The sequence below is a fragment of the Coloeus monedula genome, assembly GCF_965178545.1.
Source record: "Coloeus monedula genome assembly, chromosome: 7".
Taxonomy (NCBI): Eukaryota; Metazoa; Chordata; class Aves; order Passeriformes; family Corvidae; genus Coloeus; species Coloeus monedula.
In genome coordinates this window covers 18,791,110-18,808,369 of record NC_138787.1, presented here as the reverse complement: position 1 = coordinate 18,808,369, position 17,260 = coordinate 18,791,110, and the positions used below count along the sequence as shown (strand labels likewise).

General features: G+C 42.8%; 1 protein-coding gene across 2 annotated transcripts in view; it reads right to left on the bottom strand.

Annotated features, from left to right (window-relative positions):
* Nucleotides 1–1,127: 1,127 nt before the first annotated feature.
* Nucleotides 1,128–17,260, bottom strand: part of CHN1 (chimerin 1) — a 96,829-nt gene continuing 80,696 nt past the window's right edge. For both annotated transcript variants that reach the window (XM_082284614.1, XM_082284615.1), the window contains 5 exons: nt 6,467–6,640; nt 5,685–5,762; nt 4,408–4,545; nt 3,303–3,408; nt 1,128–2,203 (listed from right to left, as the gene is read on the bottom strand). In XM_082284614.1, coding sequence (XP_082140740.1) covers nt 2,032–2,203; nt 3,303–3,408; nt 4,408–4,545; nt 5,685–5,762; nt 6,467–6,640 — 668 coding nt within the window. In that variant the 3' untranslated portion in view covers nt 1,128–2,031. The remainder of the gene's footprint in view (nt 2,204–3,302; nt 3,409–4,407; nt 4,546–5,684; nt 5,763–6,466; nt 6,641–17,260) is intronic.

The following is a 17,260-nucleotide window of genomic DNA, read 5'->3' as shown; positions in this document are numbered from 1 at the left end:
AACACCCCAGCAGCGCTACCTGGAAAAAACATCCCTTCTCCTGGCCACAGAGCCGGGGGAGCTTGAGTGCTGCCACGGCAAGGGGCTGAGAGCTGGGCGCAGCGACAGAACACTGCCGAGGGCCAGCCGCAGCAAGGGAGCCCGAAGGGAGGGCAGGAGTGATAGATGGCCCGAGGAGCCATCCTAAACACGGGGCCGAGCGAGGAAACGCAGCACAAAGTGTCAGGGCAGCGGCAGGAGATACAGCACGTTTAGGAGTCAGCTTGGAGCAAGGGAGTGGTGAACACGTGCGGCTGCTGGAGCGCACGGCAGATGTGACTGAGCAGCACATGGGCCACTCCTTTTGGGCTGGGGGGAGGCAAGGCTATGGTTGGAGACATGGAGCTCTCTATCTGTGGCAGTTCATTGCCATAAATAAAGTGACAATGTGCACTAATTAGTACAGGAGTTATAACAGCAAGCCACTTCTAGTACTACAGATGATTGAAAAAAACCTCAAACCAAATCATACTTCAGATTCTCTCAAAACTTCCCCCATTCTGCCCCCCCCAGCCCAGAGCACCACTCCCCACATGCTTACCAGTGTGCATCCCCAGCTTCACCCTTTCCTTCGTGGGATCCCTCAGTCCCCAGTTCAGGAGAGCTGCAGAAGAGCCACCTTCTCACCTCTCCTCTCCTAGCCAGACAGGCAAGGCAGGGTGGGATGCAGGGAGGCACCTTATTGCTGACAGGAGTGAGCACAGCTGGTTGTGATCACTAGGGGATTATTCCTCCTTGTTCTCCTCCTGCTCCAGGTGGTGTTTGCAGGGCAGACCAAAGTGCTTGCACCAGAGCTGCACGTTTGAAGTGCAAAGCAAATGTTCTGGGATGTGTCTGCATTTGAAAGTCGGTGGTGTATCCACCTACTCTGGGCAGCTACAGTTGTGTGACTGTCCACTGCCATTCCAGTTCACATACAGGCCACTGTAACAATAGATATATTTTATGAAGTAGTAGACGGCTTGACAACACTTTTCTTGGTTTATTTAAGAATTCTGAAGCCTTCTTGAAAGGCATCTTGGACAAGGAAGAAAGGAATTTTCAAAGTAGACAGAAATTTGGGGGAACCTTAGCAAAGTGTCAGGACCCAAAATATTTAGATCAGAATGGTCTTGTCAAAACTGGTAAAATGAACTCACTTCTTTAAGTCAGAGGTTGTTCAGCGTTAAAGTGCCAATGTAAGAAACAAAACAAACAGTATTTTTGAAATAAGTTCCATACGTAAAAATAAAGAGCTTAATGTTAGAGTTCTAAAAGCAAAATTTAATAAATTAATATATGCATGCCAGATAAAAATACAAAATTACAATTGAAATAGCAATAATAATAAAGGAACACTGTTCAGTATTGCAGATTTCACTGCAACCACCATAAACATCATGGAGAATTACTTAAAGTAACATTTAAAGTACAATTTTATTTCTGTTAAAAACAAATTACTATATGATGAAAAAATGGAAAGAAACCCAAGAAGAAATCAGCCCCAAAAGTGGAATAATATGAAATGTCAATAAATGGCCAGAGGCTCCATTTCACATAAGTCTGCCTTCTTTTTAGTATCAGAAACCAATTACATAGAACAAAAAAGCAAATTCACAACAAGTTTACACGGAGAAACATGCTGAATTACAATCACAAACTATCCAGAACAAAGATGCTGCACCAGTTCAGTTGTTTTCTTCATGGAATGAGTCTCACCAGAACAGGGAGAACAGGGAGCAAATCATGCAATAGCTTTAGGCTTTTTGTTTTTTATTTTAACATGATAAACACCCAGGATTACTAGTACTGGAAAGTATGTGTTAACCTTTTTCAACATCAGCTGAATGGCACTACAGAAACGACAAAGAGTTCCTTCATTTTTATCCTGAATACATCAAAAGCTCTAGCAAATATGGAATTCAGTGACAAGAGCCATTAAATTACTTTAAAATATTCCTTCATCCATAGAACACTGTTGCTTCCTTTTTTATTACAAAACCCCCAAAATATTCAAAATAAAATGTCTTCATTTTTTATAAGCATCTCCACCACAAGTCTCTGATAGCGGATGTCGTTCAGTGCAGCCATCGCGTCCAGCTCCGGCGCTCTCATAAGAGTTGGTCCAAAAACTATGCCCAGGTTCTCTGCACTCATCAGGTTTTCCTTTTCATGGAGTGTTACTCTGTAAAGAAACCCCAGTGATTCTCACATTTCTTCTGTGCCAAACCGTGCCCGTGTACGCTTGAAAATTAGGGAAAATGGACAGAAACGTGTTCCTTTCCCGAGGAGAGGCCACTGTTTCCAGCAGGTGACACATGGGAGTGTCAGGTGAAACACTTGGGAGCGAGTGAAAGCAAATGCTGTGTGGGTTTGTGGTGAGTCAGTGTCTCTGTCCTCCTCAGAGCACACAGACTGTGCTCGCTTGCACTGCATGAACAAGTCCTTTGATATACAAAAACTATAAACTCAAGATTTTTCTTCCACTTCTCCCTTTCTGCCTTAATTTTTATTTGAAAACAAGTCAGACTGATGTTACCAAGCTGCTGCGTCTCCAGTCTGTAAATATTCCAAATAAAGGAGCCGTGTCTGATTACCTGAATTCAGCAGTAAGACAACGGCCTGTTGAACAGCACAGCTCCTTCTAGTAAAAGTATTAAACAGAAGTTTAAAAATAGTGAATTTTGTCACCCTTCTACCTTATCATTCACCTATACCAGAAATACAATGTGCAAAAGCAACTTGCTAGGTAGAGCACCAACAGCTAATCTTGAACAGGGTGAGGGAAAATTCACTTCACACTTCACAAGCTGTAAGGTGGAATTTTTTTGTTCCAATGTCTCTCATCCCTTTGTCCATTTTAAAACACCCACTAGAAATGTCACTGAAATAAAGGGACAAATCAGGCAGAAACTGTAGCTGAACTCTGCCTGAGGCACTCAGCAGTCAATGCAGTCCTCCTTGTAGAAGAACTACAAAATGAAAAAAGGCAGAAGAGAGCTTAAAATAAAGTACTTTTTCTAAGGAAAGGGAATGATTCTTATATACTGACAGTAAACTTATGTTACTTGAGAAACTAAAATGGCCACCCTATCATGCCACCCTGGTTTTGCTTTGCAAGGAATAATCCAGTGTCTGAGTATTTGCTGTTGTGCACACTACCACTCCTGCCACAGTCCCTCTTGAGGTTTGGTGGGCCTTGACCAGACTTCTCTGGAGGTGCTAACATGGACTTTTGCTAAAAATGAGTGTGGCTGAGAGTTCTTTGCAGCTATTCCACCCACCTCTTCAGATGTGCCATGAGATACCGTAATGTTTCACAGTGTGCAGGTGGCAGCAGCTTCAGCGCCTCGTGGAGAATTTCCAGCTGTTCATCCGGATCCGTGGTTTCTGAAACACAGATGTTCAACTGTCACCACATGGACAGCCAGAACTCACACACAGAAAGGCAACAACTGGTGGCCTGCACAGGAGGTGGGGTCTCACAGCTCTGCTGGATTGCTCATGGAGGATCTGTCTGTCCAAAGAGCTGCTCAGAGCAGCATAAGGATGTGACTGGTTTTGGACGAAGAAGACTCCCCAAAGCAAACTGCACTCCACTGAAAGATTCCCTGCAGCCTACTGAAACAATTCCTCTGGCAATCCTTGCTGACTGGACTAGTTTTACAAAAATAACCTACAGGTGCAACTCTGGGAGAGCAGAAGGTACTGGGAACTTTGCCATCAGTGCCTTTGGCTGTCTCCATATGACTTGGAAAAAGCCTTCTCCAGAGGAGTTGAAAGGCCAGCATGCAGTCCTTGTTTTCTACCCACAGCTACCTCACACCTTTCCAGGTGTGGCTGGTGTGAACACATCACAGAGATGCTTCAGGCAGCCAGGATGTTTGGGAGAGATGTTCCAGCTGGCCTTACTGTCATGCTTGTAGACCCTCTTTATGCAAGGCCAGCCCCAAAGGTGGCCTTAGGATGATGAGTGGTTATCAGTTTATGAAAACACTCAAAATGGACAATTCCAGAAACAAACAACATCTTATTTCTAAACATTTCCATAAATCACCTTCTTTCTGGCAACATAAACCCAGCACACTTTAAATATCACTGTGAAGTACCCAGGACTCATGCAAGACACACAAGTGATGCAATCCATAATGTGAGATGAAAAGAAAACATTCCTGGTGACAAAGGCAAAGGAAAATGTGACCATGCTCATGTAGCATCACACGGTCAGGGCATAATGTGCACTGCATGTTTAGTCCTGAAATCCTTACTAAAATGGGCATGCAGGGTAAGAGCTGATGGGACAGCTGTAAAATGAATAGGACAGTCCTGCACAAAAAGAAGAAGAAAAGGCTAAGAATGCAAAGCAGATGAAAAATACGTTATACTTACTTGCAGACTCTATAAACTTTGGGTAGGCATCATACGTGATGAGTGGAATTGGCAAATCCCTGAAGTACAGTTTAAGTGCACCAGTGATAATATTGATATCTTCATACATATTCACAGAAATATCAGCTTTTTCCCCATCTGTGGAGAAGGCACTGACATTAAAGCCTTGGAAATGTAAACAGATGTAAAGCAGCATTCAAAAGAAAAATAATAACTTGCTTAAGCAAACATTATTGAAAAGGAAACAGCTACAGGTTTTGGCTTTTGTAAGTAAAACAGAGTTACTGGACTGTGACATTCAAGGTTTCAGCGTGAAAACCTCAAGCATTTTATACATATCCTTTCTTTCAAATAATTACTGAAAAACACAGTTTGGGGGTTTTTAAAAACCTGCCTGCCTGACCTAGCAGTATCTGTCTTGTATTAATGTGTGGACGTTCAGTTATTTCTGAACACACTGGATTGCAAAACAACACATTCATCAGCACTGAATGAGAAATCAGGGAGTCTGGGAAAAAAAGGAAAAGGCAGAAAAACCAGCTTTGTCCACAGCCCCTCTATTTTATAGGAAAAACATGTGTTCACCATTTAACTACAACAGAGTACCTACTCCGAACTGCAGTGGACACAGATCCAGAACTTGGCTTCTCCACACATCCCCACCCTGCTAACACTGCAGATGTTGTCTGAACAGGTCCAGTCCTCCGGACAAACAGGAAAGAGAGTTTCCAGCACAGATTCTGACCCTGATTTCTACTGGGATAGAGGGACTGCAGCTGGAAAGCCTTTAATTTTCCCACTGTCTTTTCTCAGAGAGAAGAGTTTGTTCTCAGTGACCTTCTTTTAGTCTGTAATAATTCAAACTTTGTTTGCACTATTGCATTCATCTTATTATTTTGGAGCTTTCATCCAGAAAGATGGATTTAAGTTGCACAGCCTTCTCAAGGCACTTCACCACTTACCCTCTCTCCCTCCCCCACCCCTCCGAGCGTAGTTTGACTTGCAAACTAGGGCAGTAGTTCAGAAAGCTTTGTCCTTTCCTACACACATGGTTACTGGAGCACAGATACTGATGGAAGGAGGAAAGTAGATTTTTGTAATAAAGGCCAAAGTGAAGCTGATATGCTTTTGTGATGGGGAGTCTCCCCTCCTGCCAGCACAGCCGTCGGACTCCTTCAGACCACTGGTGCAGTGGAGCATGAGACAGAAGCTCTGCAGAAAAACTGTGTATATTTAATACATCAGCACCAAGTTCCAGCATGCAGGAAAGACTGTACCTCTGTCAAATGCCATTTTGACATCTTCGATAAGATCGCTAAATCCTGAGACTCTGTACAGTCCCTCAGAATTAAGACCTGCAATGAACATTTTAACAAGATTAAAATTAGTCCTTATTTTTACAGTTGCCTTCCACCTGGTTCTTCTCTTGGCAAGTTTTTAATTTAAGGCAGAAAAAGCAGACATGCTTTAAAAGCCTTATCAGGTTTTTCTTCCAGAATGAAACCTTATCCTGGGTTTTTAACCCTGACCATTGCAGCAGATGCCTTGTACTATCAGCACTGAACTGTATTTATGCAATGAGCTGAAAAAACATATTAAACCAATTACAACTCATTTAAAAATAACTCAGATTAACATACTGGATGATCAGTCAGTATTTCAGAATGAAAACAAATACCCTAATTCTAGAAAAGGATACTCAGTGTGGGCTAGGGGAACTAGCAAAAGTGAACACATTAGTATTAACCCAATTTGTTTTGCCACATTCACTTAATTTTTAAAATAAATATATTATTGGAAAGATAGGCACTAATATGTAACTACAAACCAGTAACTGCCCATTAAGCAATTTCTAGCAGAATCTATAAAAATTATAAATGGCATGAACCATGAAATAATGCAAAGTATAATACTAGCTGTGCAGGGTAATTGGCAGTCATAAAATGTCTTGTGCAAATCTGTTCTGAGCAACCATACATTCAGCAGAAACACAGATGACCCAGATCAATCTAAATGGATTATCAGTAAAGCAACAAAAAGTCCATTAATGATGCCTTACCTCTAGATTCAATTTCCCTAATGCACATATCTACTACCATTGGTCTCTTGGTGAAGTGTGCTTTTACGAGCGTGGTAAGGTCACAGCTGTACACTTTTTTGACATGCTTCAGGTCTGGCTTGCAGTCATTTGGGACCATCTTGGAACATTGCTTGTGCACATTTAAACCACAATCTGAGGGAAAAAATGAAAACACAATTAGGCTGGTGTTTGCTGAAAATGTATCCTGAGGTCAGTGCTGTGGAGTACAAATGGCTCCAGCAGGATCTGACCTCAGCTCACAGCTGCTCCTTCTCTTGAGGGCCCTTAACCATCAAATACCTGAGGTAGGGACAGCCCTGAAGTCAGAAGGATTTCCTACCCAAGACATTTCTGCTGTTTCTAGAAGGTCTAACATGGAGTGACAAGCTTTCCATATGTTTTTTGAATCAGGAGCTAAGAGTCAATTATGTTCCCAGAGTTCCAATTATGTTCACACTACTAAATACACTGCTGTCACAATGTAGACTTTCCTCCCAAGTTACTGGGGATTTCCTAACACCACCATCTTCAGTGTAGTCCTGGATATGGCACTTTAGATATTTCCCTAGGGGAGATAAAGGTAGGGACTGGGTTACAAGCAGCCTACGAGCCCTCTGCAGTGAGCTGGCAAGGCAGTGCCAAACTGAGCCACCATGGGGACCTCTAAGCTCTGGGCAGGTGTGGCAGCCCTGCCCTGCCTGGAGGGGAGCTCAGAAACAGACATGGTCACCAAGCTGGCTGGTGATTTCTTGCTACCAAGCAGCTGGCAAAAGACTTTGCTAAGTCAAAGTGACAGGCATTTTGATGCTATTTCACAGAGTGTTTCTGTAATAGTGTTGTAGGGCATCAAAAGGATTCTTTTTACTCTAAAATTACTTAGGAAAAGATTATTTTTTTTTAAACAAAACCAAACAATTCCACAGCTTTATTGTAAAAACAGAGAACAAGATTTAGTTTAAGAGAAACTTAATTGAAATCAGTTCTGCCTTAAAACCACTAAGAACATAACATTCAGGGTTTGGGAAGGAAAAATCTGTGAAACCACCATTTATACAGAGATGGGAAGAGCAATACAGCACCCTTCAAGCTAAGCTGACACTGTGATCAGCACCATAAGGCAGGAGAGCTCTGGCACTGAGCCCATGACTCTGCTTTCGGTGCCACCTCTCCTGTTCTGCCATGCAGACTCCCAGGTGCTTGTCAGGAAACAGCTGGACCCAGCAAGGACAGCACCACATCACAGTGAGGGCAGCTGCCACACTCTGATGTGCACTTGGTACACCCAGGGACTCCTGTTCTGCAAGCATTTCTGCACCTTCCTGCACTGCCATCCAGAGTGCCCTAGACTGTCACAGGATTAAGGGATGTGGGAGCTTGAAAGATCAATGCCTTGATGAAAATCTGTACTTTCTTCTCTCACTGCAGGACTGGGAATCTATCTACTGAGAATCCCTTTGTATTTTGTTCCTGCTGATTTTGCCAATACTTGTACTTTCATTAAAGCTCCAAGTTATTTGACTTAGATCATTCCAAAAAAGTAAACACCAGAATTCACGGCTAAGTTTCATTTCCACTAAGTCAGCTGCAGCCTGCTGCTAAAAGCACTTTGTTTACTTAAAAGGGCTATAAAGCAACCAGAATTGTCACTTAGGATCCTCTGGTAGCAATTAAAGTTTGGCATGTCACCTTCAATCAATCAAAACTTGCACAGATCCTGATCCAGATGAAATGGCTGATTGGAATTCTCTAGAGGTATTTCTGTGCAGGAGTGACCTCCCTTCCTCACAAGAGGTGGGGAATGCACGGGCAGGGAGCTGCAGATGCTGAGTTTCCCTCCTGGATGTGATCCCACTGTGGGCAAAGCCACACAACCCAAAATGGTGCAAAGACACGCTGCCCCCGAGGGTCCTGGGGGCTGCTTTGCCCCCAGCCCTCCTGGGCTCTCCCCAGCAGCTGCCTGGTCACAGCTGGCTGTGCAGGACCCCGGGCAGGCACAGACCCCACTGCTGCCCCTCCCCTGTGGGGAAGTGGGGTTTGGTCACCCAGGTTCTTCAGTGTTTGCAAAGGCATCTTGTTCCTGACAGAGAGGGAGCAGTGACAGCCTTGCTTTCACCCGAGCACTTATTTCAATCCCACTTTTAGTCAAGCGCTCCAAGACCCCAAAGTGACCCCAAAGTGACCCCAAAGTGACCACATGCCCAGCATCTCCCTACTTGTAGTTTTTGGGCACAGAACAAAGAAACTCTGAGCTCGCCAGCCAGCACAGGCAAGGGGAGCTCCTCCTATGCTCTGAATATCTGTGTCCTGTGCCATACTTTGCCTGAACTTTGAAAAAGCAGGTCTCTCTGCTTTAAATAGGGAACCCACATTCACTGAAACATGTGACCTGAGCCCTTTAGAGAGTCACTGCTTCAGCTGTAACATGGCAGGGAGAAGCTGTTCTTGCCTCCTCCGGGCCTTGTAGAAACCAATCAATAAATGTTTGCGGAAATGCAGAGGTAAAATTACTCTTCTTTGGTGTAAGGTTTGAATAGTGTGTTGTTAGTAAGACCATCACTTTTAAAAACAAGAAGACAAAATGCTGAATGGGTGCTATTAAAGCAGACTGCTATCAAAATAAAGACAAAATTGTGGAGTAAAAATAATAGTCAAATAACTAGAGGCAACATCTTAACACACACACACAAGGGAAGCAAATTGAGACCACAGAGGAAATCTTAAGTCTTGACTTCCTTTATTTAGGAATAAACCTTAACATTGCAATAATAGCATTTACAAAAGCTAGTAAGATTATTGTACATACAATTCCTAAAACTGCCTCAAGAAGCACCTCTTCCAACAAGCAAGAAATATCTATCAAAAATGATGTCTACAAGACTGGAATGGCAGCACCTTACTCAGGAGAACTCATGAAGGATTCTGTGAGTGCAAATTAGCTGCTTCACACAGACAGCAACATAGCTCAGAGTTATGTTTCTGGAAACCCAAGGGTCATTAAGAATAAAATACACAAAAAATAGGAAAAAAACCCATACTCCCAAGTATCTTACACTTGACTTAAACCAATTATTGCCTTGACTGAGGTCATCTTAATTATATTTATACACAAAAAAGTTTCAATTCATTAAAATCTCAACTTACAGAGATGTTTTCATTGTGAAAACCTTGCTTCTGACAGTAATTGTGTTATTGCTAATCCCATAGAGTTGGATGGGCTTTGAATCTGACCTCATTAATCCCAGAATAATAATTACAAATGCAGAAGTCAAATTTTCTCCTCTCTCTTTTGTTCTTCCTTTGCATTTGATTAGATTTTACGTACCAACCCACTGCTTAAGGGCTTATCAACACTCCTGAGAAACACTTAAAACCTTGAAATACTTCAGGTATTTCATGTTTAGAAAATGTCTGAGCCTTACGTTCAGTACTACTGGGCTGTGTGGTGTCCTTCTAATAACTAAGGCTTCTTCCCTCTTGTGTAAGCACAGAAAATCACCTCACTTTAGCAATTTCATATCAGTAAGTATATCAAGGTGATTTCAGTGAATTTGCATCAGAAAATGGTACTTTTTTCCAATCAAGAATCTGAAACTCATCATTGCTGTGCTTCCTGAACCAAGCAGGCTTCTAAGCCCAGCTGACCCTCTAACCCTTCATAAAAGGCAGACCATCCATGTCTCAGTCACTCATCTCTGGTTCAGTTGGTAACGAAGGATGATGTCTCACTAACTCCAGCAAGGTAAGAAGCACCATGGCAGGAGGTCAGTCCTCCTCTCCACAGAGCACTGGGAATGTGCCGTTTTGTACTTAACTATACTCCACTTACCTGTTAGTACTAAAGGACAGGAATTATACTGCTAACTGAATACTATAAAATAAATTTTTAAAAAAGCCCTTTGTTCTCATTGCAGATGCTTTGAAAGCTTCAAAAGCCATTATTTTAGAATCAAGTAGGAAAGAAGAGGAAAGCCAAGTCCTGAATCTCTCTGCATGCTGCCGCAGGGTGAAGTCTCAAGACTGCTTGCCTTGTTTGCAAATGAGCTTCATAATTTGGCTGAATTCATTAAGACCAAGAGGTTTACTTTCATTTCAAACTGAGGGTCTATTTACTTTTCATTATGTCAAAATAAATCCAGAATAGCAGCTTTACTCTGGATCTAAAATAACCAGGAGCTTTATCTATTTCTTACAGAAATTCATCAGCACTTACCTGCTGGCTGGTGAGGAGCTTCAGAGAAATCCCCCTAAAGCTTTGTATCTGCTGAAAAATCCTATAATAATATAGGACAGATGTAAAAAATCCAGTCATGAGCTCTTGCAGGTCAATAGTAAAACTTCTGCTGACTGCAGTTAATCAGTTTCACCTTATAGAGATGATTTCTCTGAAGCAGAATTGTAAGTCACTCTTACTATTCCTTTTACAGTGCTATCAAACCGTGGCCACCTTTAAAATATACCACATGGACCAAAAACAATGCAGCCATAAATTCAAGAGTTTATAGGAAGTTTGGAAATTTAAGGAGGGTGGGCAGAAAGTAATTTTAGATGACAGGTTTGAAAGTCTGTGATAAGCTGCCCTGGCTTTAACAGCATATTGATCTAGGAGTTCAGATGGGCTGTGACATTACTTCTATGAGAAGTATTCAATTTAAAACCCGTCTGACAATAATTTCCTATGATGCCTAGAAGAAGGTTTGGCAATGTTATAGAAACAGCTAATACTGATGTTAGTCCACTGGGCTAAAAGAACAAATAACATGTTCATATTAAATGCATGAGCAGAGCCAAAAGATATATGTATGTTACTACTGCCCCATGAGCACACATAAATATTTGCAGAGACTAAAATATACTTAGCTGCCACTTTTTGTTATACTGTTGATTTGACTTCAGTCAGTTTTAGATTTCCTTTGGTTTATGATTTACTGGCTAACATGGCTGCTGATCATGCTCCATCGGAACGATACCATGCGCTACATACATCACTCTAATTATATGTCCAAATTACGCCCCCCAAAATTGATGCATTCTATCACTCTGAAGAGCAGCTTTAAGAGCTAAAGGGTACATTTACATTATCTGAAGTCTTGAAGGACTCTTGGGAGGTTTGTGGTAAGTGTAGGACGATGGGAAGCGTGGAGCTGGAGTGCTGGCACCGAGCGTTGCCTTGGGCTGGTCCATTGCAGCACCGGCCAGAAAGGGCAACACCCTCACACCTGAGCTGACACAGGAAGACAACGGCCTCTACACAAGCACCAAGTACTGGCATAGTTCCTTCTGCAAGGGTGAATAGATTAGAAAGGAATTTGCTCTCATACATCACTCATGAGCTCGTAGCTTTTCTTTAAAAATTTAAATGCTCTTTCTGTAGCAGAGGGAACAATGTTTTCTGTTTCGTGGGACGCAGCGTGTTCCAACAGGCAAGTGAAGGGAGCAGCCCCAGGGGCCCCACGTGCTGCACTCTGTGTTTCCGAGCTCAATCCAGCGGGGTGCTGTGAATGTCTGCCCTCTTCCTCCTCCTCAGCTTGCAACTTGGGTGGCTACACTGGAGCCACCAGAGCGTCTCAAATATGTGCTATGTGTTCATGTGCAATGCACATCTGGAAGCAACCTTGGTCCCACCAGAGTCTTAAGCCACTTCACTAAGCAGCCCCATGGCAAAAATTGCTTCCAAATATGTGACTACGCTCCCTGAAACCTGCTTTCATCTGCACCACTGTATCATGCACTACAGGATACATTATTTTAAGAAAGGAATTTCTAGAGGGTAGCTAGTTACTTGGCAACAAAATTACCTAATGCTACAGAAAAATTAGGGCTGATGAAAAAAACAGCCCATCAAACCAGCCAATATTCCCTCATCTCAAATCAAAAGAATACTTACGTTTGTGCCTCCAAAACGCTTAGTGAGAATGGTTCAATTTTATGGAAGTTTTGAAAGATTAGACCAAGTCTGTTCAAGAACTTCCCTGGCTTTCTGCCATGATACCTGCCTACCTCCTCCACAGCTCCCTGGCTGGGCCATTGGCTTGCTCAAGGCTTCCAGGTCTGTGTGGGCTTGGAGATAAAGCTGCTTTTAGGACTTAAGAGTTTCAAGAATATATAGCTCCAGAATAGCTTCCCCATGGGAACAGCTCTGAAGCAAGGCTCTGCTGACTGATTAGCATTTCAAAATTCTGGAGCTCATTCCTCACGGGAACACCACCAGATCCCGAGCTGGTGGAACAGCTTGTCAGGCAGCACACATCTCCAACAGCACAGCACCTGCTGCACTGGGCAGGGGCTGTTGTCCAGTCCCCTTCCCACAGCCCTGACCTCTGCAGCTTGGCTTTGCTCTTTGGATCTCTACCGGGCTGACCGTCTGTGCCCTACATTGCGCAACCACCAGAATCTGGGTGCTCATCTCAGAAGGAGCTTGGATGTGTTTTTAAGGCACAGGCGTGGGCAGAAGGGAAGCTTTCCATGACTGAGACATGCAAAATACCTTGAGAGTGGGCAATGTGATGAGAACACCTTGCCTTTCCCTTTGCTGACTTTAGTCACAAGAGCATCAGCTGTTTTTCCAGGCATGGAAAGCGTGAGCACTCTGCCTGCACAATTAATGCCTGAGGATGGACAGGCTCCTTTGTGCTTGCCTTCATCCTTACACACCATTGGAGCAACACAGGGCTGTCCAACACAAAGGATTTCATAGCAAGGCAAAACAAATAGCAAAGGAAATGGGGCAGCTGTACATCTTTCAATTGCTGGAGAAGGAAACAGATGACATGGGGAAATCAAATACTTAAGCAGCAATTCACAAAACAATCCTGCTTTGAGACTGTACTTCAGCTTTTTCGAAAATGAACTCCCAGGGCTTACTGTGGTCAGGGCTGGCAGCGATACTGCTTGGGCTCTGCCAGTGGCAGCTGGCTCTCTGCACACTGATAGTTCAACTGCAACTTAATTTCTATCAGTTCTTCAGAGAAGTTACCTGCTCCAAGGAATGCAGAAGATAGGAAGCACTACATGGGTAGCAGGCTGAGATAGTCTGGAGCAAAACTGTGACAGGAGCAGAAATGCTGCTTCACGTACAGCCTCAGAGGGTCATGCTGCCTGGTGTTCCTAGGAGCAGCCCAGAATACCATCAAAAGCATCCAGTGAAATAGATATATAAAAAATTATCTTCAAGATAAGCTAATTAATGCTTTGTAACCAGCCTGTTCCAAAAAAAATCTTCTGATTCAACTGCTTATTCATTAAGACACACAAGCAAAAGGGTACAGAGGAAGGACTTGGAGAGTTCCGATGGGCTGGATGCATGTGGCAGCTTGACAAGTCTACTAATCTGCCTGTCCACCAGTCCACTTGGACAGCACACAAACAGCATCATTAATGCTCTAGTCTCTGAAAACACACTATTCTCTTAATGCTACTGCTAGTTACGTGTTTGTATCATTCATAAAAAGAACTCCCTGGTGCATATCTGCAAATTTTCTTTTAATATTGTTACAGTTTCTCTTCTGAACACATTCTGGGCAGTGGGATGAGCCCTGTGAGCATGCGAGAGCTTTATATAGGAGGAATGTAACTAAGAATAAATTTTTCTAAGTTCATGCATTGAATTTTGATCTGGGTAAACTCTTACGTCTCCATTAACAACTTCTGAGCTTCAGTGTTTACACAAAGTGGTGGCATTATAATTTCAAATACTTCTTCAGTCATTTCTACTTATGGCAGAAGCCTGCAGGAAAGCATGCTAGAGATGGGGCATGCCATCAGAAAAGGCAGATTCCTTGCATACAGATGTGTCTTCATCTCAAAAAAAATTTTAAGGGCCTGTGGCTTGGATGCAAAAGTTGGAAGTATGACCCTCCGAGGCAGTAGGGCAGATATTAATTACAAGGATTCACTCTAAGGAAGCTAATCTGTCTTTAAAGAAGCTGATGAAATAATGATCAAATTTGAAGGAATGACATTTAAGGAAAAAGAAACTATTTTTGCTTTGCTAGATACCTTAAGCAGAAGTCAGGCTACACACTACGCCCACCAATTAATTTCCTACAGGATCCAAATCCCAGACACCACCCCAAGTTCTAATTTTGGAAAACAATGAAGTTCGTCTCATGTTTGGTCATTTGTAACAATCCCCAAACCTCTGCAGTCCAGCTAACACCCAACATCTCATTTCAACCAACAACCATCCATCAGGTGTCCAATGTGGTGCCTATGTTTACCTCTCATCTTTAAGGAAGGAAAAGACACGGTCCTCCTTGTCTACCATAAAACCCAAACAAGGGTAAGTTAGGGAGAATCCACCTTCCAGGGATTAATAATACAGGACTGCACCTGACAAGATCCTGAATACACTCAAGTCTGTCTTCTGGCAGAGAGGGACACATTCAGCCATGCTGGACTGAAACAAAGCACAAATCAAGTTGAAGTTGCTAAGGCATCCTTGCTGGTTGCTATGGCATGTGTACTGTTATGAATGTTTAGTTCTGGTTTATTACTTTTTAAAGGATTGGCTTAGTTTGTGTAACATAAACCATCAGCCATTAGAAATAAGCTGTTTTTTCTACTGGCTCTTCCTCCTTTCTGAAATGGGTGACATTTATCTTTGCTGTCTGGTCTTGGACTGTCGCCCTCTCCTCTTCTTGCATGTTTTTGTGCTTCTGCAGAGAATAAGATTTAAAATGGTCGAGAGTAGCCCATGCAGTAATCCATTTCTATTTGTTAAACTTATCACTTCTGTACAGCAAATAGAGTCCTCTTGAGATGTGTAACTGTCTGCTATAAAAAGCAAATGCTTTAAAAAGTGGAAAATGACGTATGATCCATGCAGTTTTGCTCATAGGTATTTTCAATAAAATAATTGTACAGACCACCAAACAGATTACCTGGATTTTCCTGGAGTGGCATTGAACCCCACTTGAATGCAAGTGGGCTGCATCCTGCTAAAAGCTGTAATTTTTTTTGAGTACAAACCCACTCTGAAAAGCACTGGCCTCATGTGGCTCCTGGTTTATTGTGCCTCATTGTCTCTATATTAAAATGACTCAGTTCAGAAGCAAAATTATTACCTTTTTTTTTTAAAAAAAAGCACTATAAGACCACATAAACTCAGCCAAACTTACAGCACTCAAGCCTGAGCTCCCCTACACTAGCACATTAACAGTGGCTATGCAGGCCCTGGTTCTGTGTCTGTGCACCTCCAATGCTTCTCTGAAATGCCCAGATCTGTGCAGCTTCTGGCTTTGCTGGCTTGCACAGCTGTGGGAACAGGCTGACACTGCTGCAGGTGAGGCACAGACAAGGCAGAGTGGGGAACTGCTGAACCTGTCCTGCCGTCTCCACCTCCGTGGGGCTCTGCCCAGGATCCTTCTCCTCTGCCCAGCTGCTGATCTCTATGAAAATTATGAGAATAAAACCCTCCAGGAAGCCCTGGGAAGCTATTGCTGAGGATGGCCAGTGGCTCAAAGCCAGCCCTGCAGTGAGGGGAGGACGAGCCAGGCGGGTGGGCTGCATCCCATGCCCCTGGGAAAGCCCGACCCTCCCGCTCCTCATCCGCAGGGGAGCCAGGCGGGACAGGGCACTCTGCAGCCACGCGAGCTGCCGGCCTGGGGAAGCACCCTGGGCAGCCCCGACCCCACACAGCTCCTCCTCACACCTCAGCTGATGGTGCTGCACATCAGCAGCTCAGCCAGCCTCACCCCAGCCCAAATCCTTGCCGACACTTCAGCAAGCACAGTCGTACAACATGGGATTTTAAAACACAAATAAGATCATAGAAATTACTGGAAGCTACCAACACTGACGTGAAACCTCACACAAGACAGAAAGTCCTAATTATAGTTCCTGAACCTATGAAGTCATCTAATACACATATGTTCCTTACACTGCAAGGAGGAGAAAGGATACATACAGTACTTACCACCATCCTCATAAGGAGGAAAGAAAACAGATTTTTGAAGCTTTTGGAAACCCACAATTTAGAAAAATCTGCATAAATCCATAAAATCAGCTCTACTTCAGTTAAAAAAAAAAAAAAGGCAGTACAAAACAATAAGCACTTTGGGTTTATTTGTAAAAACAATAATATTAATTCCACAGTGCCATGCAGCATTGCAAGCCTTCATACCATTTACTTTTATTGTTTTTCTGGATCAAAATTACCTAACATTGACCTGAAAAATACTTGATATCTCTCCTAAATGCCCAAACTGAGGAATCTAAAGAAAGGAATAAAGATGGCACACTTACTAATTCAAGTGTCATCAAAAACTTACTAATCAGAAAACAAAGATCAAGCTTTCTCTTCCTCTCCTAGCACTGTACACCCTGTGTAAAGTCAACAGCAGTAAAAAGTACTAACAATCTTAATTCATGAGTGGAGGACACGGCTGCAATCCTATATTCTTAGAAGAGGCAAAATACTGAGAAAGGAAATGCCACTTCTACACAATCATGTCTTAAAACAGAGCTGCACTCTCTAATGCATCCTGGACAGTGCAGACTCTAATGGTAACAACAAAATACTGCATATTCAAATAATTATGGGTGAAGAATTTAAAAAAATTTCAATCCTATGTGGCTAGAAATGACTTTACATTATTTTGCAGTTCTGTGATAAAAAGCCTTCTTATTGGCTTGAGACAAGACTTCAGAAAGCTTTAGACAGAGCAGATTTTCTTAAATTAGCTTGAAAATTCAGTTTCCAGGGCAACGTAAGCAGGTCTCCATACATCAACATCTCTTTGCACCATTTTTATAAATGCGGTTTGCTAGAATGTC